This window comes from Colius striatus, chromosome 6, assembly GCF_028858725.1.
Source record: "Colius striatus isolate bColStr4 chromosome 6, bColStr4.1.hap1, whole genome shotgun sequence".
NCBI classification, from domain to species: domain Eukaryota; kingdom Metazoa; phylum Chordata; class Aves; order Coliiformes; family Coliidae; genus Colius; species Colius striatus.
This window is the reverse complement of record NC_084764.1, coordinates 37,986,895-38,012,658: the sequence shown is the minus strand read 5'-3', so window position 1 is coordinate 38,012,658 and position 25,764 is coordinate 37,986,895. Positions and strand designations below refer to the sequence as shown.

The 25,764-nt window shown below is 44.2% G+C and overlaps 1 protein-coding gene across 1 annotated transcript in view; it reads left to right on the top strand.

Moving 5' to 3' along the window:
- Positions 1-3,446: 3,446 nt before the first annotated feature.
- The window catches only part of RTN1 (reticulon 1), a 118,622-nt gene continuing 96,304 nt past the window's right edge, over positions 3,447-25,764 (top strand). Inside the window, exon 1 of the mRNA XM_061997838.1 lies at positions 3,447-3,802. Within this exon, the coding sequence (XP_061853822.1) occupies positions 3,613-3,802 (190 nt within the window). The 5' untranslated portion in view covers positions 3,447-3,612. The remainder of the gene's footprint in view (positions 3,803-25,764) is intronic.

The following is a 25,764-nucleotide window of genomic DNA, read 5'->3' as shown; positions in this document are numbered from 1 at the left end:
CACCTCTCTTAAGCATGCATTTGATTAAGTCTTCATCCATCCTGATCTTCCTGTGGGGATCTTAAGAAAAGCCTGTAAAACCTCTAGTGACTTTGCCATGTGTATGACAGCCCAGGTTGTGCCAGGTTCAAATTCTACTATACAAGCACACAAAATGGATCCATCAAGGTTTCTAAGTATTCATCATGGTGTTCCTGTTGATTTTTTTTTCATTCCTGGCAAAGCAAAGCTTTGCTGTCAGAAATGTATGTACCTCCCCTTTAATGGTCAGTAGAGACCTAGGATTTGTATCCAAGGTTTGAAATCAGACCTCTAGTTTCCCACCCATACGTGGTGACGAGCAGAGCTGACTGTATTGCATGAGACTGTTCCAGGTCACCTGGGGATTGTACAGAAACTGGTGAAATAAAGCCCTGGGTTGCACTACAAATGGCGTCCTTGAAGCAAAACCCACTTCTTTTTGTGGTTTTATTTATGTACTTATTCCTGCTTGTCCCCATTTCTCTTCAACAAGCAGAGCACACACTCCCCACTCTTTCCATTCAGTCTTTTACTGTAGTAACACTATCTGTGTTCAGGCCAGCAGCCCTCAGATCATGATAACCTTTTTGGTCTGTAGAAATGAATCATCCCTAGCATGTGTGCACACATTCTGATGATGCTGCACTATCAGAAGACCTTTGTGATTGCAAATTGCTCACAACAAAGACGTCAGGGACTCGTTGCTCTTACAGTCCTTCTCCTGAGCCCTCCAGTCTGTTACTGCCTCCCACAAACAGTGTCACAGGGCTGCCCCAGAGAGTGATGGACACAAAAGAAAACTGGGGAGTCTGAACAGGGACATGTATTAAGGTCTATGGGAAGACATATTTTTGAAAACTTACTGTATATCATTAACATTATTACTTGGAAGTAATCTGAATAACTTGGAAGTCATCCGAATCTTGCCAGAATCATAATCAGAGGATACATGGTGCCTGACATGGTGTATGTCAAAGGGAGAACCATGATTAGGTAAATTCTTCTCCTTTGCTCATAAGGCGAGCTTTAGGCATGAGATTTGGCAATACAAACATGACTAAAGTCATGTGCTACTGAACTGCAGCACATATAAGGCACGTTGAGCACACTGGAGGGGCATCTTTTCACCATTGTTCCATGAAGATGTTAAATATTGCTTAAGAAATAAATGTGTGAGTGACAAGAGGGTCAAAATTTACAATGAGGGGTTTGGTGGAGCTGCATGGTTCAGGCAGATTTTTCCATAGTGGTAACCTCCATCAAAAAATTTGAAGCTGGTATCAAAGATATATTTTTCATCTATCTCAGCTGTCTTTGGAGTGTGGATTACCTGGAAGTAACTCATAAGTAAAGCTGAATTTGATAAGACTATGCTGTGTGCTACTTACCTCTGTAATTATTTTAACAGAGCAATAGCTAAACAGGAGATTCCCCACTAATCTTTACCCTCTGGATAGCCATATTTCAGTCAAGTGGTTTGGAGTAGTTTTCTTGTTGTAGCCCAGATGGTCTTCCATGCTGTGTTAAAGCATATGTTGCCCTGTAAGAAAAATGATCTATATAATCATGCTGATCTTGAAATAGGGCACAAAACAAAAAAGGGAGAAGTGCATTTCATGTCATTGTTTTCAGTAATTAGTAACAAGAAGCTATTGGTGAAGTCCACACTGTCTGTTGAGATCTATATTAACTCACCAACCCGTACCATCAGTTTTCCAACATGGCTATCAGGACAGGCAGAGCCTCAAGAGTCTGTGGAACCTTGTGCATATGTGTGCAGTTAATGGTATGTCACGAATGGTGGTTGTAGAAGCTGTCCCACAAGACCTCAGAGTTTACAGCACAGACAGAGGGCAGTATACATGGTTTCTAGCTACAGCTGAAGTAGTTATTTTTTTATGACAATAGAGAAACAGTCATGTAATTTCCCTTTTTAAAGACAAATCTTGCTGATTTTAGCCTGGAGTATCTCTACAGCAGAATTGTACCATGCAACCTCAACCAGAATAACGTCTCATCCTTTAAAACCACCCTTGCTGCTTAAGAGTTTGAGACAGCAGAGTTTATCTGAATTCACAGCAGTCACCTCACTTCAAGATGCTAATCTTGAGCATGTTGCTCACATTGGCACCTTTGGCTGAAGACCTCCAAAAGGACACCCCTGGCCCTAGCCAACCCCATCTTTGAAGGGCCATGGGGAGCTGAGACTGAACAGCACAGACTCAGGCAGCAGCAGGATAGCTCCTAGAAATAGATCCTGGACTGGAGTGAGCGTACGAGTGGCTGTTCCTTGAGAAGATAACACCGATGGAATCCTGAAGGCTGCTTCTGAGGCTTTTCATCTTGCATTGTGTGTTACCCTGAATTTCCTTCCCCTTTGCTTGGGGTGGGTGGAAACATGTTAAGTTTTTAAACCCAAGCATCAGTATGCTGAAGCCTGTCTAGGGATGCTGTGACATAAAGATCACAGTTGGACATCTGTTGCTGCAACAGGCAAAGAGCCAGATCGGGATGAAGGCTTCTGGCTGGGGCAATTACTCTCCACTTTGCAGCATGACTTTTCACATCACAAGAGAGAGGGCCTTCTGCAAGACAGTCAGTTTCTTACTTTGTCCTGTCAATGCCAGAGCTCTCTGCAATGTGGGAATGATCCAATACCACTTACCTGACTCCATTTCCTCATCTGTAAAGGGATGGCAAGGATACTGGTTCCCACTGTACCTGAGAAGTGTCAAGAGTCCTGCCCTGTGCTTTCACCTTTGCTGAATCTCCTGCCACTACTGCTCTCACAGCACAGATCATTGAGAGTTCACACCGCCTCTGTAAGCAAGGAAAGACAATGGCACGCCAAAAAAAAAAGGCACACAGACTCTTACTGTGAGTTTATTTTGACAAGCATCATTTAGATGCAATAAGCTGTGATCATCTCCCCGGAGTGGCTGCAAACACAAATGAGCCAACAGGGTAAACAAACCCAGGTGCTCGGGAGCTGAGAGGGGCTTCTGCTGCTGGGCCAACGGGCTGACGACGGAGAGAGGAGGGGAACAGGGAGCTTTTAGGATGCCTTTTCCCCTCTTCGCCGAGCAAGGAGGCGTCAGAGCAGCCCACGGCGTTCCCAGGGCGGGCGCGTTGCTGTGCCTGGCTGCGGCATCCCGGGATGCTCTAGAGAGGAGGGAGTGGAGAGGAGGGGGTGTGCGCTGGCGGGGGGTACGCAGGAGAGGGGAGGGAGGCATGTCCCTGCTGGGGAGGGGGCATCTCTTCCCTCCTCCACTCGAGACAATGCCTACCCTGCCGAAGCAGTTAAACGAGGGAGAGCGGCAGCAGCCAGGCTGGCAGATTCCTGCCCTGTGATATGCCAGCCACAGGGTGACGCAAGGGCTGGAAGGCTCCAACTAACAACCCATTTTCACCTGCGTAATAAGCGCTAGTGGAGGATACAGCAACAGCAGCAGCAGCGGCGGCTCCGCGTTCCCGCAGCCGGCCCGGCTCCAGCGGCACCATCCAGCCCTCGAGGGCCGCCCACCGCAGCGTTTTCGGTGGCTTCCGCTGAAGCCCGAGAGCCGCAGAGCAGCGGTCGCCTTTGCAGGCAGCATGTCAGCCCCGCCGGACCCCCAGGACCTGCTGCTGGCGGGCACTGGGGTGCACTGGGCTGCGGACGGGGCGGACCAGTACGCAAGCGGGGCTCCGCCGCGGGATGGAGATGGGGCTCAGCAGCGGGAACAGCTGGTTTTCGGCTCCGCCAAGGAACACCCGCCCGTTGCCATGGCGACTACATCCCCAGGTAAAAGGCGAGGGGTACTCGGGGATGCTCAACAAAAGGGCCCTGGCAGAAGCATCGCCTGGTTGTCTCGTTCGTGTCCCTTCCCCGGTTCTTCTCCCAGCCTGACTGCTTGGAAATGTTGCTAACGACTTAGTGAGGGCATGTAGGAAAACAGAAAATAAAGGAACAGTCCAGGCCTTTGTAAATAATCGTTTCTGGTCATGTAGGGGAGCGGGGGATGAAGGACCTGGCCAACTTCCCTAAAGCTCTTTGCAGTTTGCTAGGCACAGGATGTCCAGATTTTGGTCAGGTGTTGAAGAGCATTTGATTTGGCCTGACTTGATGGGGCACTGCTCTCATTTGCTGTACACCTGTACACATCTGGAGTGGCAGACCTCAAAGGAGTAACTTCAGCTATTCCTGTGCACCTGGAACTCCAGCATGGGCCCTCATGTTATTTCAACATGTAGCTTTTAAACAAGTGCCTTTTCAGAAGCATAGGGATATTTTTTGCATGCTTTTGACATACATCCCATTAGTTGTGGACTTTTTGGTTGCTGTTTTCCTCCTTTTGTCTTTTTAGGTGTATTTGCCTTAAGGTGCATTTAGTTTAGCTACAGTCTGCACATTCGTTGATTTTCAGTTTGCTTTTGGGATGTACTTCATTCCTCTTGATTTAGGGTTCTTTAGTGGGTGTCTTAGTAGCAGGTGTGCATCTATTAATGAACCTCATAAAGCTTCAGCCTCCAGTAGCTCTGGGTGGAAATGTTTGGGGAACAAATGACTCTATTTCCTTCTTGGTGACACTTCTCCACATTCTTTGCCACTGCCACACATCAGAGAACCCAAATAACCAAAAGACCCAGCCCTGGGAAAGCTGGTGGTTCCCATCTAGGTTCCTCTTCACTGGAAAGCAGATATTTCCATTATAGTACCTGGCAGCATTAAACTTGTCTGGAGTAAGTTGAGGGTCAGAGCTTGGGATGGCAATCAGTCTCTGTTATGCAATAGCTGCAGGAACATTAGGAACTACGTTTTTGGGGCTCAGTGCTTTCTAATTCCTTCCAGTCAGCACAGAGAGTAGCTGACCAGAAACAGCACCATTTGCATGTCTACGTGTTATTCCACCGATACCCATCCATATGTTTTTTTCAAGGGTCTAAGTGTGCCTCCATGCCTGTGTATGCTCTCAACATGGATGTTTCCCTGATGCTTTTCTGTCTGCTTGATGCTACCGAGTTCAGTAGTAAAATGGGCTCTTACACCCATCAGCTGCTGTGCTGTTTTGCTGCTTTGTAGCTTTCAGCTAATCTGCTGATGTGCTGCTCATTCACCGATCCGAGCGGCACGTTGTGAAACGTGATTTTTTACTGGAGAGAGAGGCAGATGGCTCATACTGTAAGGCTGCTCTAGGTGCAGGGGGCGTGTGTGTAGGGCAGGACTGGGGTCTCCAGGTGGGATTGCCTCAAGACTGTAATGACATGAAGAAGGGAGAAAAGATGCTGCAAGATTTTATTGCTCGCTGATGGATGAAAATATGGCCATGTTGAATCTTAACATACAGAACAAAGGGTCTCTTAAATTGTGTAAATCCCCATTAAGTTGATACTGCTTACATTTCTTGAACACTTCTTCAGGGTTCACCTAATCTGTAGATTCAGGCTTATAGAATGCAGGATAGATGTAATGAAAAAAGATAGTAAGAAAATAAAAAAGAAAGGAAAAAGAAGCAAAATAAATGTTATCTTTTGGAATCGTCTGCAAGGGGGTTTTACACTTGTTTGTTTGCATGTGTCAGACTGTGGCAAGGTGGAGATGAAGTGAGGAATACAGACCTTTTATGGTGTTTGCTAGCTGTGGATTGACAGGCTGTTACATTAGCAGTACTGTAAGAGCAGTTAGTAGTTTTAATCCTTTTCCATTTCGCCCTCCCTGTTTAACAAAGTAAACTGCTCTGTGGTTGTGCCTGTGTCCAGCCAACCAAGGCAGACAGAGCAGCATCCCAACCAGTGCAGTCCTGCGCACGCAGTCTCCTATGCTGGCTGTGGCTGCAGCACCTGTGTTTCCATTCCACGTTACCTGAACAGCTACAGCTCCTGCTTCCTTCACTGATGGAAGTAAATAGTTTTCCAGTTCTCTCTGTGTGACCAATTTTTCTTAAGTTGCTGAGTAAGAGGTCTGTCATGTTGCTGAATATCTAAATTGGTTAAGTATTTCAGAAAACTCTGTCATTCACCTGCTCAGAGGGGGATTCCTGCAAGTTCTCAAGCCGTCAAAAGGGACCCAGCGGGAGATACCTAGCTCCAGCAACTTTGAACACTGCCATGAACTGCCAACTTACAACATTCCCTATGCAATGGGGTACCTGGGGACACTTTAGACAAGGAATAATGCATCCAAACAAGAGTAAACTGGACGGTATGTTTTCCAGGTAGTTTCCCCACACCTGCTCTATCTTCATCCACATCTCTCAGACCAGTCGTTTTTATTTGGTGAAAAACATGGTTATGCTCTTTGAGGCAAGAGCAGGATTTGGAGACTGAGAGGTTCTCCCAGCATGAAAATAACCGAAATGGTGGGAATTTATCACAAACTGTACAGAAGTTGTTTTATACTACCTAAAAATTTGCAAACTTTCCCTGATCTCGGCTTTTGTTTTAATTTTGAAAAGCAGCCAGGGATTGTTGAAAGGTTCAGGAATATTTTCAAGCTGGCTGTGGGCCCAGCTTTGAGCCAAACTGGCTCAGTGTCAAAACCTTGTGAGAGGTTTCTGAATGATGAAAAGAATGGATTTCACTCACCATTCTTCAGATCAACCAAAATCAGCTGGTGATTGGGACTGAAGGAAAAAATTCCCACGAGGAGTGGAGAGCTCAGAGATCTCTCAAACAAAGTCAAGACAATAAGGAGCTGCAGATCCCACATCTGCTTCTCCTCCTGCAGAGCTGCAATGAAGATTGACTCCATTAGCTTCTGTGCAAGGACAAAGCAGTTTCTCTTGCTTTTATACTTGGCCCCTGGATTTTGCTGCAAATGTTTCTTTTCTTCAAATGAGGAGTTCCCTTCCCAAAGACAAATTTGGTTCAGGCTGAGAGTAGTTTAGTAGGCAGCTCTTGCAAGGACTGGAGACTGATGCAGTCCTGAATGTCTGGTGAGCAAGTTGCATGTTGGTGAAGAGAGCCCCATGTCACCCAATACACCATCTGGTCACAGATTCTGTTATTTATTTTTGTATATCAACACTGATTAAAATTCTTTCAAAAGAATTGTTTCCAAAAATATGACACAGGCTTCCAGACATTCCCCAAGATACAGACATATGGTTTCCTTCAGAGACATGGCAAAATGTAAGAAGGGACTGTACCTCCACAGTGCAGGAGTGTTTAGGGGGAAAAAGGGCAGGAACTCATACAAGTGGTGATTTTTCTGTGTTGGGATCTGGGAAGTTGTATGCAGCCTTGTGCTTTGATGGGTATCTGTAGGGTGATTTACAGGCAGCAGTGGTAAATCTCTACATCCATATAGGTGAGATTGAGCAAGGTGCCAGCGACTCCTGCCTGCTGGTATGCACACCAGGACTCTTTTTGCCTTCAGACTGGCCACAGCTGTCAGGGCATTCCTGGCAATTCTGGCCCATTCCCAGCTGCCTCCAAAGATGGGTCACAGGTGGGGTTCAGCTGCCCAAAATAGAGGTGGCCAGTGCCACAGGAGATGGCACAAATAACTGGGACATGTCTCTGAAGACACAATGAAATGTCAAAAATAGCCTATGGGTACCATTCTGGAACAGCAGACAGGGCTTGGTTGGGATCCCCTGAGGCTCCTCAGTGGCACAGAAGTCCCGTGATTATGGGACTGAACAGCACCCATGTGGTGTGTGCCAGCAAGGTGAAGTGGGAAGGAGGGACAGGAAGCTGCTTGGATGAGGTAATGAGTTGAGGAACAGTCTTTGCCTGATGAGGAGAAGTGAGATACCAAATCCCAGGAGTATTTCATGCTCTGATGGGTGTAGATGCAGTGCACAAACTGTGAGTGGTTCTGGCTGCTGCTCTGTGATGAGGACAGACACACTAGGCCCAGTGCTTTTAGTAAAGACATATTAAAAAAAACCTTTCTAATTCACATGATTTGTAGAGGTTGAGTTTGAAAACATATGCTGTATACCTACATGCCCTCACCATGAACTAAATCACCAGCCTTCTGCCAGCAAGGAACTGCAGTGAGGTGCTCCTAGCCCAAGCCCTCATCTGTACTGATAATGCTCCAGTTATAAATCTCCATTTATTGTTTCTCTCCAGTTACTGGAGAGGGTGAGTTACTGGCAGCTTTATGCCTCAACATGAAAGAGTTTTTTGGTTGTTTTCAGGCAGCTTGAGAGCCCTGTGGTTCACTGAGGTGGAGAGATAGGTAAGAAATGTGAATGTCTTCACTGCTTGGGTTTGGCACTGATACTTTTTAGGGATGTCAGAGCACAACCAAACGTTCCCCAAGGCAACTGGTTCAGCTGCTCTTCGTGGCCTTCCCACTTCTTGCCAAGTATTGTTTTAGCAAGAACTTCTCATCCTGAAGCATCCATGGCAATGGACTACTCAAGGCCACGTGCACTGTAAAGCCCATAATCAAAAACCTGATTTTTCAAATTGCTGTAGAAAGAGTCTTGATATGGTGAGTTCAGTGACCTAAGCATGTGCCACAGAGGAGACTAAGAAGCTGTCTTCAGCCACCAGGCAGTCTGGCTCAGATTTCACCAACTAGGCCAGATTTAGTCTCACTTTGAAAGAGCATATATTCATGCCATTTTTAGTTATTGACATTTTTGTCCTTCCTGACTTACAGACTTTGCTTCATTTTTCCTCTGTTCCCAGGACTAGTCTCTGAAAACCTCTGACTTACTGGTGGGGATGAAGGTGATTGAGATCACCGAGGAAAGGCTTTCCCCATTTTCTGGGGTTCTGTAAGAGTAAGCATGCTTTGCAGAAAGGGACAGAAACATTTATTCTTGGGTTCTTCTGTTCCTGTAATTCTCATGAAGCTTCACAAAGTGGCCACTTATTTGACCACAGCCAACCATCAATCATCTAAAAACCAATTCCTATTGAAATACCGTCCTTCATTCTCACTTGGGTAAAGTGCTCTGCATCTGGGGCTGAAAAGGGCTATTGGCAGTGCATAAGATCTCCTGGTTTAAAATCTGTGCAGTGTGTACTTCTCAATTCCATGCAGATCAAAATGCAGTTGTCTTTGCCCTGTTCCCCCACAGGGATTCGGGTAGCTCTGTCTCTTCTTTGACTTCCATGCTGATGAATTTTCTTCAGCCTTTGCTGCAAATAGGTTGAGGAAGAGGATGAGGCAAAGGAAAGAATAAAGTAGTACCAGGGAGGGTGACTCACTTGCCTTATTTTAATCTTCATCACTCAGTAATGAAATGTTTTATTTATAGGCAAAGAACTGAGCAGGAGAGGTTGGTGAGGAGGAAAATGACATGGAGGAGAGAGGCTTTGGATGTCCCAGTTGCGGCAAGCACTGAGTTTTGCGTGTTGCAGTATTTCCTGGGCTGTGAGTCTGCTCTGAGCTGGCTGGTTCATTTTGTTCCACTGGGTCCTGGGCGGCATACCTGCCTCCTTTTCTCCCCATCTCTGGAAATGCTGCTCAGTGACATATCTTACACCTTATTTTACCCCTCCAAAACTGTAGTGTGCAGTGCATGCATGTTCAGCATGTGCTACTCTCAGTCTGCCTGGGGATGGTGACCTCAGCAAATACCTGGGTGCTGCCTCTGGCTCAGACCTCCTCGAAAGGTTTGGGAAGATCCCCAAGATCTGTTTATCACGTTTTCACAGACTGTTCCATGATAGTATGCTGGCCCAACTGTGTGGCCTGGATTGACCCATGATGCTCAGGACTAGTATTTTGCTCTGCTTTAGGCCCTGAGACTCGGTTTGGCCCCAAGACCTAATTACTTTGTGCATGTGTATTTTAGCTCAAAGTTCCTGAAATATCCAAGGAGTCATGGTGCAGGTCTGCATCATCAACACTGAGTGGAGGTTTTTAAGTGGGGGTTGTCTTAGGGATTTGCCTCACTCTCCTTCCTGAACAGTCGTTACCTCTAAAATGAGACAAGTACACACTAAGCCTTTTCCGTTTCTAAAGTTGCATTTACATCCTTGTGTCTGTTCTTCATGTTGTATTCTCTTACTGCCATATCAGGGCTGCTTACAAAGTTCTGGGTTTTTTTACTTTTCTTAGGTTGTTTGGGGTTTTTTTTCCAAAGGAAAAGACTGCTACAATATAGCAAACAATGTATCAAGTGATGCAACATTATTTGTAACCAATATTCAAATTTAGGGAAAGTAAATCTATGTGTTGCTGTAGACTTGGCATGATTCAGCACTCAGGAACACACCACATTTAGCACTCCTGGTTTTCAAGACACTCCTGATTTACAGTCAGCCTTTTCCTTTAAGAAACCCTATACCTTCAGCAGTGAGAATAAATTCTTGACGCTTCCTTGCAAGACATGGCTTGAATTAGAGGAAACCTTAATCACCTATTTCAGTCCTCCTTGTTTCAATGAAGTATTTAGGATCCTAATTATATGAATCATAAGTGCATTCTTAACTGCTTAAAAAAATTAGGATGATTTTGAGCATATACATAAAGGTGAGCATACGTTTTGCTGAATTTAAGGATAAATGAAGTGGAAGATATATCATGGACAAATTGGCTTTATTGCCCATTAGCCCAGACTGCTTCAGGTCACTTGTGTGTGAAATGGAGGCACTAGCACTAATCTATCTCATTACAGCACTGTGAAAATTAATATTTAAAGGCATTGAAAACTTGGAATGAAGATCATTATAATGGTGTTTATTTTGATCTAGTGTGTGTGTCCATGTGAGACTAAAAATTGTTAGAAATAACTACAGTCTTCAATAAGCCTGCCTCTTTCAAATATTAAGGTGTTACCTCATGAGTGTTGGATTTTACTTTACTATTCCTTAAAAGTGGGGTTTTACTTTTTAACTGAAATATAACAGCTGCTAAAAGAGTTTGCTGGATATTTCTTTCACTGCTGTAATGAGACATCTGCCCTTAATGCAGCCTCCAATTATCATGAGATCTCAATTCAGAAAAGGTAACCAGGTCTTCAAACATTATTCTGACACAATTTCCATTAACAGCTGCAGCATTCCCATCATCTCCTTCCTGTAGCTGGGACACTTGTCCTGAAGCGGTGCTGCAGCAGGGTGTTTGCTTGGGTACAGGTGAGGATGAGCACGGGAGGATGCTCACTGAAGGGTGCTTTCAGTGCTGAGGTGACTCTGCAGACCTGCAGAGTTATGTCAGCTTGAGGCTTTCCTGTGCTGTTCAAGACATGAATTATATGTTATTTTTCAGCAGCACTGAATTTATTAACTGCAGCTGTTTTATTGTTGATAGATTTAAAGACATTGAAGGGCTTTTTAACTGCAGCCAGTAAAAAGCAATATATGGAGCAGCCTTGGCAGGCTGGAAACCTTCCTGCTCCCAGCCCCTGGGGATCTTGTGCTTCCCTTGTCTCTGAGGTTTTTTTCTGTGCAAATGTCAGCCTGGTCTCGGGCACACACGCAGGTGTGGGTGAGTCCCATGGCCAAGGAGGGGGAACTGTGGCACCAGGGCACAGCCTCTGGCCATGAGACTGTTCAGGAGCTTCTCACTGCCTGTGATGGCAGTGCTTTGTTTCCCCAACACAGCCCAGGGTGGCTGCCCTTCACCCCATCGAAGTGCCCTTCATATGCACATTGCAAAGCCACACATGCAGAAGTTATAGATGTGAACAACATCCCCAACCTTACTCTGCCTGAGCTACATTACTCACTGGCTGTACAATCTACAAACACCCCAAAAATGCTCACCCTGGCCAGCCTCTGCAGCACAGCAGTGCAGAGACTGGCTGCAGATAGCCCAAGCTGATGGAGTTTGTACTGTTTTTCTTCTGCACTGCTCCCAAAAGCACCCAAGGGCAACTGTAAAAGGAGCTATTGGAGAGACAGACTGCATTTATTGTTTGCAAGGGAGTTTTGCCATTTACAGGCCTAATCCACCCTCTCCAGCTTGGGAGTAGCAAGGCTGATGCAGGGAGGATGCCTACACCCACCAAAGACAGCATTTAGCATGCCAGGGAGATGAGGAGTTCCTCATCCCATATAGGTCCTGACACACAGAGTAGCTCTGCTTGGAAATGCTTTTAATCCCAAGTTCACTGGCAAGCCAAAAGACTAGATCCTGAGCAAATCCCCAAAGTTGCTCTGTCACCACTGTGCAATTTTTAAGCTGTATTTGGGTCACCTGCACCCACCTCCCTGAGTGAAGAACATGGATTGAGGCCATGGCTGGGGCAGGAGGTGAAAACCCCCAGCAGGCAAACCTAAGGAGCACAGCATCTCACCTTTGCTCTGATGTCCTGAGCAGCGTCCCCATATGCTTTGGGAGAGGGTGCAAGGAGGTTTCACCCGTACCAGCTCTCCACTGACTACTGATGTACATGGGGTCAGAATTCCAATAAGTTTTAATTAGGTCTTTCCCTTGATGTCCTTAATTTAGAGGCAAAAGAGATGCACTTGCTACTTATATGCAATGTAGGAAATGTTTTGCATTTGAGGATCTTTTCATTCCTGTTGACTTCAGCAATGAAGTGCAAAGCAACACGCTGGAAATTAAATGTGCACTTCACCTGAACTGGAGGCTCAGCTGCTCCATGAGCAGGTGTAGCTGTATGATACGAAGAGTAATCATGTTATTTGCAGTCTAATTGCAGTAAAAGTACCTTCTCCCACCCCTTATAAAAGTTACAATAATGTATATCTCAATTTTACTCACTGTCTTTGCATCCTCTGGTTAGTGCTCATTTCTGTCTTGGGATGTACTATGTTTGCCAGTTTGATGGGGTTTTTTTCCCCTTTTATGACAAAGTTTTATATCTTTGGTAAACTTCATTGACCAAATTGTGTGCCTTAAACTGCAATACTGCTGTGCAGTAAATTTTGAGACAGTTGCCTTTGATGTGGGGCTGACCTAAAGCTGAGGCTGATTCCTCTCTTTTGCAGCTTTTGGAGTTCTTTAAAAAGTCATAATGCAGCTTTCATGTTCTTGTTGTTTTCTCTGCTTCTCTAGCAAAAGTATCACTGTGGTTGAATATAGAATTGATTTCTCAGAACCTCCTGCTTATGTTGAAAGTCTGTGTGTACAGTCTGTGATTCTCAGACCGTAATTAGTTTGGAGAAAAGGTGTTAGGCCCAAAGGCCAAGCTCCAAGAAGATGTGTGAAAGTCAGAAGTCTCAGAGGAGTCAACCTCCTCTGAACACATTGTTTATGAAGGAAAATAGGGTTTTGGATCCTCTGTGCAGTAGCTCTGTTTATCACTTTCACTAGGCAGAAATCCTTATATTAAAATGGCTGGTAAGTGGCATCTTGGTTACAGGCGAGACAGGATTCTTACATTGCTCAACAATTTTGAGTAGGTCTTTGGTAGGTGGTATCTAATTCTCTATTTAAAAAGTTTAATGTATGTTTGAAGTGAGTACATTGCATACAAGGACTGAAAAGTTGAGCAGGCAAACAACTGGTCACATGCACAGATGAGGAGCCAAACACTGGGTTACTTTTACATGGCTGAAATAAGAACTCTGCCTTTGAAAACGTTTATCTACCTCTGCTGATGCCAGCAAAAAGGCCTGGCTTGCTTGAAATTTAAATTTTTTGGAGAAATTTGCCATCAGACCAAAAAAATCTTTCCACAAGAGGATTATGGATTATATTCATATCTTATAAAAATAATGAAGTCTTAGAAAGCCATGTATATGTTTTCAAATTATTCCCAAATCAATTCATGTGTTTCATTTGATTTATCTGGCAGAAGTGTGTTTAAACATACCTTGCATACATTTGCTTTTATAGTAGGACACTTAAAATTCCATTTCAAAAGCACTAATTCTGGCCTGCCAAGTTCTCTGTTCTATTTTAGAATCGTCATGTCATGCACTTTTTTCTTTTTCTGTTTTATTTTCCTACCCTAAAAAAAAAACCACTGGAGATTTGGTGGATCATCTGATCAGTTATCATAGTAAAAGCCAGTTACCATTTTGGGTAACCATTTTTTTATTCTGGAAAGTCTTTCTGACATCAGCCTTTATAATTCTGCTTCTGTGTAGCAGAAGTTCAGGTCAGGGCTAAGGAGACAAGCTTGGGGGTTTATGCTGGGTGAAATATATGCCTTTTCCTCTGGCTTTGAACATGGTAAACAGACCATGTATAATCCCTGGAATATTTGGTAGATCTGCCAGGCCATGAAGAGGACATTTGTAATATTTGTCTAGCTACATGTATTTTTACATGACTGTCTATCCCTGTGCCATCCAAACCCTATCAAAAGCAACCTAAAGGGAGAGGGCTGAACAAAAAGAGAGGAGGAAATAGGTTATTCCCAGCAGACATTTCAGAGTTTGGTTTTCTTCCCCCCCGCTACCTTTGCTGTTGCTTTTTAATGGATTGTTCTTCTAACCTACTTTCAGTTGAACATCTAGCATGCTAGATGTTTGCAGATGAATCATACTCTGCAATGCACTTATGCATATCTGCTGTGCAAGTATGTTTTCAGCTTATATTTGATAAGCTACCAGCAAACAAGATTTTCTTTTTTCTGGAAGCTTGGGATACCAGCATCGTTCTCCAAGAAAGAATCATGCAATCACTCTTAATAAATCAACCAAGGTCTGGGGATGTTTCACCACTTTCACTGCCTCCTTGATTAGCATTACCCTCAGGGGTATAAATTAAAGAGGAAAATACATAATCTGGGAAGCTTTCCAGCTTCATCTTTGAAAATGTGGGCTCAGTGCTTTGCTGAGATGTCTTTGGTGGAGGAATGCTATTAGCAATGCTGAAGATGTGCTCTGATTGCACTCTAAAGAGTAAGAAGACACACAGAATAGCTTTGTTTCTCTCTCCTTTGTCATCAGGATAATTTCTGATGTGATCTGTACAAGATGAATCTTGAACTGTTTCTACACAGCTCCGTGAACTGGTCCCAGGATGGCAGCTTCGGTCGCTCCCTTTTCTACTACTTGTTCTTATGATCTGACATCTGCATAAAGGATGTTACATGTTTTCCCATCTCAGCCTGAAGATAACTGCCTGTAGCTGTCAGCAGCAAGTGGACACAGTCCCCTCTGCTGTATCAAAGTCTGAGCTTCAGCAATGAGGATCTCGGGAGTTTTTTCTGACCGTTCCTACGAGGTGTCTTCACAGCTGGGTGGTAACTCCTGACACGTCCCTTCCTGCCAAGGGAAGAAAAATGTGCTGCAGAATGTGCTGATTTGCAAAAAGTATTTCACAGGGAAAGTTTCATTTTAGTAAATTCCAGCTGTGCCAAACGAGCAGAAAAGGCATTTTTCAGCATAATCAGCAATATCTTGGAACTGGAAGTGCCACATCCTCCAGCACTTTCATAGGAGTGAGTTTTCCCCTTCCCCAGCCCATAACCTGCTTGTTTTCAGCTTTTACTGGAACTAGGAGTTTAGCAAGACTGTAATACTTGGAGCCTTGCTCTATAACGCCATTGTGTTTCTATTTGCTTTCTCTTGGCTTGCTCTCTGCCAGCATCATCCTTTGCTTTCCAAGACACAGTGAAAAGCGCAGAATACAAGACAAAGCTGGTGTTTCTCAGGTTGCATTTTGGGGAGGCACAAGGAAGTAGATTTATTACTATTTTGCTGATGGGACTGGTTTTACAAATAGTCCCCAGTAGTTGCATTTGAACAAGATCTGGGTTTGCCAAGGCCCAGGCAGTGCCAGGCTGCTCCAAAGGGGCCTCAGCTTCATCATCAGGGCTGATTCAGTTTGTTTTGCCTCTCAAGCTGAAACTCCAAGAAGTCATTCCTCTCTCCTGAAAAACACAGGGCAGACACTTTTTCTTAGGTGTGTGAAGGTAGTTTTGGGCTCTTTCTGTCTGTTTTTCACTTTCAAATTCATATTAAGAATCCTTAGTTATGTTTTGCAAAGGTGTTCATCCTTCCAGCTGAACAGCATAGAGAGAATACCATGTCTTATTTGGCAATGTATTTGATTTGTGTGGCAAGGTTTTGGTCCTGGGGAAGCTGTAGGAGTGGCTTCTGTGAGAAACTGTCAGAAAGTTCCCCTATGTCTGACAGAGTGTATTCCAGACAGCTCGAAGATGGACTCACTGCTGGCCAAGGCTAAGCCCATTAGTGATAATGGTAATACCTCTGGGGTAAGGTGTTTAAGAAGGAGGGAAAAAGCCTGCACAGCAGCAATTGTAGCTGGAGAGAAGAATGAGAATATGTAATAGCAAGAACTCAGTGAAGGAGGAGGTGCTCCAGGTGCTGGAGCAGAGGCTCCTCTGCAGCTTATGGTGCAGCCCATGCTGAAGCCCTGCCCCTGCAGTCATGGAGGCCACAGGGGAGCAGAGACCCAGCTTGCACCTGCAAGGACTGCCACCTTTGTTCTCTGTCATTGATGAAAATGAAGTTGCCTCCTGGTCCTGCTCATCTAATTGCTGCTGAACTACAATACCAAGCAGGTTCTTCTGTCTTTATGGCAAGCGACTTTACCACCACTGTGGTGTAGAAGGCATAAAGCCATCAGTGTTACCCCAAATTAACAGCTGCCTAGAGTCCTTGGGTTCAAGGAATTGTATAGTGCTTCCTCCTTTACTCATTTGTGACTTGCCTGTTGGTGCTGAGCAAGGGAAGGAATGCTGGGGATGATGGCAAATCAGCACACCAGCCGTGACACAGAAAAGTAGGAATGGCTGATGTTTCTGTGTTTCATTGTCTTCTGATGGTAATTATTTATGGGTTTGTGGTTTTTTTTAAAGAAAAATAGCTTTTTGCTTGTTTTGCAGGAAAGGCCCTGCTTTCCTTGGGTGGAAATGAATTGGAGAATGAATTGCCTCCTGCAGACAAACCTAAACATAGCATTCAGTGGCTTAAATTGGACAAACAGAGCAATCTTCAGTGTAGAAGAGTAATAAAAGATTTTTTAATAAATACAGGCTCAGCAGGGAGGAATAACAGAAGATGAAGTGTGCCATGATAGTTGGAGATTAACAGCATAGTGCCTTCAGCCAAGGAAATAGAAAAGCGAAAAAAAGATACAGCAAGTACAGGCTTAGTAATTTGATCTAATTAGTATTGCTTAAGAACATTAAGGTAGAAGGAAAATGGGCAAAATGCATCATTGATTTATAAATATGGACTGTGAAGATGAACTTGATTGTTTACTTTAGTAAGATCCTGATTGTTTCCTGATGGAAACAACCTCCAAAGGTGAAAGGAGCTGTATGTGCTGAGGTGTATCCTCTCTCGAATGAGGCTGTAATGCCGTTGTGCAAGTGGCGGTTCAGCTTCTGCTTTGACCTTGGGATCACTACTGTCATTCAGTGCCATGTGCTGGATGTGTACAGAGTCACTGTTGCCCTCAGATGAAGTGGTGCAAGCAGTAAGAATGACATTGGAGAAAAAAGGAAAAAAAAGGAATGTTAAATACTTGAGACTTGGATTAAGCCTTTTTCCAAAACAGAAGTATATTCGCTTGGAAACAGTCCAACAACAATGAATGTTAATTAATTCAACAACAATGGCAACCAAAAGTCCAGTTTTACTGAAATGCCATTTCCCAGGCAATTCTTTTAACTCTTTTTTTCCATCCTCCTAAAAGGACGAGGGGATAATCAATGAAAGAAGGTTTGAGAAATGCCTTCGCCTCTGTGTTAACATCAGGGAGCAAACAGCGTTCCCTCAGACCACCTCACGAGCCAAATTTGGAGATCATTTTCTTTCTGTTTGAACTCCATGGACTGATCATAAATATTCGAAACGTGAGCTGTACTGTTTCATTGTAGCCTCTTCTATGAGCCACGTGATTATTTAACGAGGATCCTTGATTGGAGGAATGAGCAAACACATTTTTATACCTACTTGATTGCGCCAGTTTCAGTGCTTGTTTTCTCTTGATACACAGACGTTTGTCATTGGCTCTGGCAAACATTTATTTGCTAATAAATAATTTCTCAAGCACTGACAGAAAATGATACATGGATATGGCTAACAGAAGTTCATTTAAACGTTTAATAGCCACAGAGAGATGTTTATATCATCTCCTCTGTACCAACATTAAGAAAATAACACTAGGATTCACTTGTGAGGGATATTTAGGTGGCAGCATTGGATGCGTCCAGCTGTGGAAATTTTATTAGATCAAGTCAGAACTAACTTCAGGAAAGGCTTTGCTCTGCACTAAGTTGGAGGCTTGGTATTTTTTTTGGTGTGTTTCTTATATTTAGGTTTTTCCTGGGTGTTAGGGTGGCTGTAATTCTCACATCAGAACAAGAGTGAGTGTTGCAGCTCCAATACAGCTGCTCCAATGCCAAGACTTCTGCTGGTCTCTGGGTCTCATCCTGCATGCAGCATTAATGCAGAATGATGAGGGCCACAAAAAAACACTGTGTGAGGACACTGGTAGTTTTACCATTTGTGGTGAACTGCTTGTTGCAACAAAGTTTCATACAAATTTGTTTAAGCATGGGGAAAAAAAGACTTTCTCTTTCGTTAAGATCTCATTAAAGCATTAAATTACAACAGAGCTCTGAAGGGCCTTCTCTAAAGTACCTATTCATGGGATTTAAAGCTCTATTTTGTTTATATTAAACAGGATGTATGTGATCTTCCTTTTGCTCATCAGAAAAGGCTGTTGCTGATGTAAAACAGTAGTGAGTTGCCTCGATTGAAAACTAATCTCCATTATTTCACACTATAAAGGTCAGTACAGCTGCAGCAGTCCAGGATACCTGATCTACTTGATCCCTGAGAAGTTGTAGATTGTTATTGTTTTTATATGCTACAAAGGCAAGAGTTTGGAAACTGTTTGGAAAGTAACTACACAGGTGTAAAACACTCATTTGCTGTACCAGCAGAGTTTTCACTAAGCATTGATGATTACTTCCCAGTTCAAGGGGGTGTTGGAAATCCATTTTAGTGGCATGGATATTTCCAAAATTCCTTGGTCTATGTGTTGTTTTAAATTATTAACAAGCTGTCCTTTCAAACACAGCCACAACCCCTTGGCAAATTCTTTCCACAGTGCTGTTTGTTGAATAGATTCCACTCACTGACCGAAGGAATGACAGATTAAGTAAGAAAAAGGAAAAAAGGAAAGAAATAACAGGCTTGGAAATCTGAAGCTAGGCATGTATAAACAAGAGGGGATCATGGCAGTCCTTTGAGTATGTAGGAAACACACATTTGGGAAGAAAAAATGGAGAATGCTTAGGAAAACATCTGGGAGGAGTGGTGCCAGATGGTTGTTTCCTTTTTGATTGTGCTAGTATTTCCCTCATAAAGAAAGACTCAGTTTTCCTGTTTGTCAATATTTACAGATCTCAGTGTGTATGTGATGAGGAAAATAAGGTCTCCAATAGAACTCTGTCCGTGCTTAAAATAAGACAGAGATTCTGTCCTTTGCTGACTCAACCTAAATGACTTGAGGTGTTAAAGTACTGGGAATGCCTACTTCTTTTTCCAGTTGCTGCCATCTGAGGATGCTACACCTCTGTTAAAGAAAGAATTTTATTTATAGGAGCAAACTCCAGATTCCCATCATTAGAAAATTTTACCTTATGTTCCCAACAGAGCAAAATCTTGCTGGGCCAGTAGCAAGATGGCATTGACTGGAATCAGTTTTCTTAGTTTCTGCTTGTTGCAGGTGGTACAGCTGCTGCTTGAGAGATTTGGGACCCTATTTAATACCAGAAAGCAGGGAGAAGCTCAAAGAAGTAAAAGTGAGCAAAGAGGAGAAAGACTGTATGAAAACTGGCCTGTGCCAAATATTTGGTTATTAAATGTTTTCAGCTGCAGCCATACACTTTCCCCCATCAAACACTGTGATAAGCTAAGAACAAAACCTATTTTTCAATTAGCTGCTTAGATTTTTGTTACATGACTTTGGGGTAACATGGTTTTCCACACTTATAAAGGAACACATGCATTGTCTTTCACCTGGAATAGCTACAATAAAGCAATGAACATGTTTTCTACCAAATCTTTGGGTCTTCTTTCACAAATCAATGGTCTTAAACTTATGGCACATTCCATTGAATCAGCATTGAACTGTGGATGTTTTTTCATTTCATTGTATGCAAGATTGAGAAGAACTTGCACCTAGTTTGAAATTTAGATCCTATGCTTTGAGTGGGACTAACAGTTACAGTCATTATCCCATGGGGCAAACCATGATTTCTGAGGAATTTGGAGAAATTCTGTCATTTTCCACCTGAGGACTTTCCCAGGAGGGTCTCTGGAGGATGTCCTGAGGATCCCATCCAACTGGACATCACCTTTGCAACAGAACATGCTACCACATTTCGAGGACCCTCAGGTGCAACAGCACTGAGAGCCACATATTTTGAGGAGCTGTGGAGAGGATGTGACACAGTTGTGGGTGCATGACTGTTTGGAGAGCTCCGGGTTCTCTTGTCTTGTTCCAGCCTTGAGTCACCTTCCCCATCACATGCTTGGCCCTGCCCTGTGGCATGTTCCTGGTGCCATGTGTGTCACAGAAAGAAAGCCAAAGATCTATGTTATGAGGCATTAAAAGCAATTCACTTCCTATACAGGGAGTGAGGAGTATTAGCAATTTTAAGTTATTTCTTAGGATTTTATTGGACTTCAAAATGAATTAGAATTTTGCTAGCATAATCTGAATAATGCATTTATTCATACAAAGATGCACAAGTACATTTCAAACACGTGGTGCAATTGTTTTGTCAGAATGATGTGCAAAGGTTCTGGTGTTCTGGTAAGTTGAGCTGGAGCAAGCATTGTGAGCTGTATCAGCAAGAGCAAAGCCAGCAAGTTGAGAGAGAGATTATTCTCTCTATTCAGCAAAGGATGACTAGAAAAAAGCACAAAAGAGCAACCTGAGCTAGCTCTGAAATACCCCTGCTTTGAGCAGAGGTTGGACTGGAGACCTCCAGAGGTCCCATCCAGCCTGACTTTTTTTCTGTGATTCTATTATTTTTGAGACTTTATCTACATCACCTTTTTCTCTGCTGTGCTTCTACCTCCTATTCCTCACCACTTCTACTTGTTTCCCCATTATAAATAAAAAGGTAATTAGGACTGTTTGCAAAGTTGGCTGCTGGCCCATGAGGCACTTGGGCACCAACAGAAAGCTTGGTTTGCTTCTCAAGCCCAGCTGGGTGTCTTGTTGCTCTGATGAGTAAATCCCTTCTCTCTTTCTGGTTTGCAGACTGAATGAATGAATTCAAAATATCTGTATTTCTGCAGGTCAGCCTGAGACAAGGAATTTTCAGTTTCCTCAGGAAAACAAAAAACAAGCAAAAAGCTGTTTTAAGTAAATCCCAGGTGTTCAATTCTTTCCACGACAATCCCTTTCACTTAATTTTGGGAACTGTTTACTATTTTTATGAAAGATCATCTTTAGCAAAAGGCATTGTTTGAACACAAACAACTTGCAGTGCAGTTTGCCACAACCACTGTGCAGTAAACAAGCCTTTTCAATAGAAGCTTTTTTTCTTAGCTAAAATTATTGGCTGAATTTGGTAGAAACTTCCAAACGTTGGTGTCAATCAAATCTGAGCTTTTCACCAAATGAGCTACTGAGCCCAAAAATCTCACCCATCTTTGATTCTGGCAGTACAGCAGAGAGATCCCGATATTTGGACTCCTCCCCATATTACAACCCCCTTTTTTCTTAGCATGGTAAAGCAGAGATTTGCACTGGTGAAGCTGCTGCTGGTTTCGAGGAGGAATAACCGGGCATGGAGTGTTTTTTCTTGTTTTATAGGAATAAAAAACTGGACTGAAGAAAGGTGAAAATGCAGTGATGAGTTTTCTGTGAGGCAGTTTGTCTGAGCAACTGAAATGGGGACAGTCACCCGTTGTTGCAAGCACTAATGTGTTCAAGACCTGTGTGCATGTCTTTTTTCCTGTCTTTATCCCTCTTTTCCCCAACCTCAGAGATATGCAATGATTGCCTCTTGGAGATGGCACTCTTTGCCAGCAGCATTTTGTGCAGATGGGTGGTGATAATAGAATAAGTGCAAGGTAGTGAGAAAAGTGCTGATGTTTTTCATGTGCTGTGTTATCAGCTCACGGGTGGAAAACTCGATTAACACTTGAGAAATCTTGATTTCTCTAGAGGAAAAGGTGTTGGCCATGAATCTGCCCTCCCTAAGTGTTACTCCAGTTGCACAAGTCGTGAGACCCAACTCACACCATCTGGTTTGGATCAAGGCAAAGGGAGGAGAGGAAGTCTTCGTGTCTGCCACATCTCTCCTGCTGTGGGTTGGCTTGTTTGTTTTCTGGTTTAATTTCTGTGAGCAATCTGCAGTTCTCCTGCTGTTCTGTTCCCTGTAGGGTTGTTACAACATTTTCACAAGGCAGGAAAGAAAAAAGAAGCACCGTTATCTGTCTCAGCTAGTAGCTGCTTGCATGAGGGGAGCTATGTGGGTGTGCTGGACCCTGAAGGTGCTGTGTGTGAGATGGTGTGATGCAGACTGTCCTTTCATCATCAGATCCCGACTTTGCATTCCTCAGGCCCTGGTGAGCTCAGGAGAAACTCCCTCAGGCAAATGCTGTGATGAGGACAAGGTGCAGAGTGTGATGTGGCTGGGTATTCCCAGGGAGCCTGGCCCCAGCAGAAACACTGCGGTGGGGATGCGGCTGCTGCAGATGCTGTGGAGACCAGCAGAATCTCCAGATAGAGGGAGCATGGGAAAGTGGTAAGAGAGATGTTACTGAGATGCAGGGGCAGTTGAGACCAGGTAGTAGCAACCAATTCACTATGCATGAGCTATCTGTCCGTCCATCCTGGGCAGCACCATGCTCTGTGGAGGTGCTGTCTTGGCCTTATGAGCTGAGCTTCCACAGTGCTCGGCGCCTGTCTGGACAAAATAAGCCTCTCAGCAGGACTGAGTAGCTGAGGCATAATGCTGCATTTCTGTGGAGATGGAATGTGTTCTTGGGCAATACAGATGTGTCCAAGGCAAGTCAGACGTTTTCTACCATCCAGGTTGCAAAGAGTAGCTGTGTTTGAGAAGACAGTCAGCCTTCAGCTTGTGATGGTAACTGGTCTGCAGAAGGTTTGGGAAATAAGAGGACCTTCATGGGGTCATATTGATATGGAGATGCATGGAAATTGTAGGTCAAGTGGAGTATAAGAAAGGCACACAAGGGTTTGTAGGACAGAGGGATTAAGACATGCCAGAAACTTCTACTGTGATTTGTTGTCGGTTCACAGAAGCTATGAGGTGTGCAGCTCTGCTGTGTAATATTTCATTCGTGAGTGCATTTTTGCAGAACCCAAGCTGTGCTCCTGAACCTTAATTTCCTAAGTAACCTAATACAGTCTGCCTCAAACATAATCCACTGTGCCATTTATCTGCACAAAATAGAGTGTTTTCCAATGGCAGAAACTCCAGCAACCTTTAAGTGAGTGGAGTGGAAGAAAACAGGAAATACCAACGAGGCAAGGAGGGAGAGTTACTCTCTATGTGAGGGAGCAATTGGAGTGCATTGAGCTCTGCCTGGGTAGGGATGAGGGGCAGGTTGAATGCTTGTGTGTGAAAATTAAGGGGCAGGGTAAGATAGGTGACCATCTGGATGAGGGGACACAGTGTACCCTCAGCAAGTTCCCTGATGGCACCAAACTGTGAGGACTGGCTGATTCCCCAGAGGCTGTGCTGCCATTCAGCGGGATCTCGACCGGCTGGAGAGTTGGGCAGAGAGGAACCTCATGAGGTTCAACAAGGACAAGTGCAGAGTCCTGCATGTGGGGAGGAACAACCCCCTGCACCAGCATAGGCTGGGGATTGGCCTGCTGGAGAGCAACTCTGCAGAGAGAGACCTGGGAGTGCTGACTGATAATAAACTAAATATGAACCAGTGATGTGCCCTCGTGGGCAAGAAGGCCAATGGCATCCTGGGATGCATCAAGAAGAGTGTGGGCAGCAGGTTGAGGGAGATTCTTAGTCTGGAGGAGACTGAGGGTGATCTCAAATATCTAAACAGTGAGTGTCAGGAGGTTGGGGCATCCATTTTTTCTTTTGTATCTAGCAACAGGACAAGGGGTAATGGGATGAAGCTGGAACACAAAGTTCCATTTAAACATAAGGAAAAACTATTTGACTGTTGAGGTGAGGGAGCCCTGGCACAGGCTGCCCAGGGAGGGTGTGCAGGCTCCTTCTCTGGAGGTTTTCAAAACCCACCTGAACGTCTTCCTCTGTGACCTTATGTAAGGTTGACCTGCTTTGACAGTGGGGTTTGACTAGATGACCTCTAAAGGTCCCTTCCAACCCTACCATTGTGTAACTCTATGAAAACATGATTTTGAATCCTGAATAAAATATTGTTAAGCCCTAAAATGTATTTTGAAAGGAGATTTAATTAAAGCAGAAATAGTTACCACAGATATTTGCCACCTCTTTTTGCACAAGACTGCATCTCTATTGTTTCCCTTAAAAAGCTCTGCTTGAGTTCCTCCAGTAAGGCCAATGACATCTCTAACATATCTGCCACTCCTGCCTGGGCCATGCCTTATTGTAAGTGTCGAGGGTGATGTATGGGGTGACAGACCCAGACCTTTGGTCACTGTAAGCCATTGAGGCCCCTTCTTTGGTTCTCAGAGTTTGGGCAGGCTATAGACTTAGAAAAGCCTCTTCCAAAAGCCTTTGAGAAGGGTAGATTTGCATACTGTTGACTTTTCCCTACCAAGTTCCTACCTCAGTTATTCCAAGAATATAGTTGGTGATTGCTTGGAAGGCTTTTGGTCCCTCCTTTCTGTTTTGTTTGGATTGCAGGCATGGAAAGCTGCATACACAATATGCTAAATACTTTTATGAATTTCATTCTGTTTACGAGTTCCTCTGCCTCCTGACCTGTCACAGCAGCCGAATAAGCTAGGTTTGACCTTTCTGTAATCTGCAAATTGAGAAATTCGTTGGTTATATCCCTTAGTTATGAAACTGGGATTATTCCGACAAGGATAAAGTCTGAAGGCCATCAGCTACTCTGGCTGAGCTCCTCACCAGCTGGGAGCAGGAATGTATCTCCCTCTACTGTAAAATTAGCTGGGTGCATTGTGGGAGAGTGTTTGCCATCTCTTTTAAATGCTACAGTTAAAGCCAGGATGTTCTTTGTTCCGAGTAAGAAAATAAAGCCTCTGGCACCGTGCTCTGTTACTGCAGGAGTTAATATGTGGGTTTGTATCCAGGCCATTTCCAAGGAGATGTGATGTTTGCAGGTCAGCCCTAGCATCTGAGCTTGTCCTACTTGCAAGCAGTCTTACAGTTCTGCTTCTTCTGAGGACTGTCACTTCACGCAGCTCAGGCTTTCTCTTCCTTCCCTGAGCATCAGCTGGACATCACTTCATGTGCTTCTGTAACTCCCCACGTCATAGGAAACAAGTTTGCAGGGCCCTTGTTGGTGCCTTCCTGCTGCCTGGCAGAGCCCCAGTGTCAGACAACCCCACCAGCTCATCACAGCCAGCCCCTCCTGACACCATGACAGTGTGTCTGAAATGCCTCCCTCTTCTCTCTTTTCCATCTGTCTCTTGGGGAAAAGCACAAAGAGCATCGTTATCTGCTGTGACAGGCAGGGTCATGCAGAGGGGAGCTCCTCCTGGAAAGCAGATGGGACAAATGGAAAGTGGACAGGAAGATGCACTAAACAAATCTGTACCAGCCAGTGCATTGGGCAGGTGATTGAGAGGCCACATGTGCCAGAAATGGAAAGGCAACCACCTTCCACAGGCATGATTTTCATCTGTTATGAACTGAAAAAGCTCTCACGCAGGAAAGCTGGGAACTTGGGGATATTGTTGTATGCTTCATATGTCCTGCAGTCTCTACTGAATGATGCAAAACCCCCCAGATCACCCTGTACAATGCTATTTCCCTTGTAGGAGTG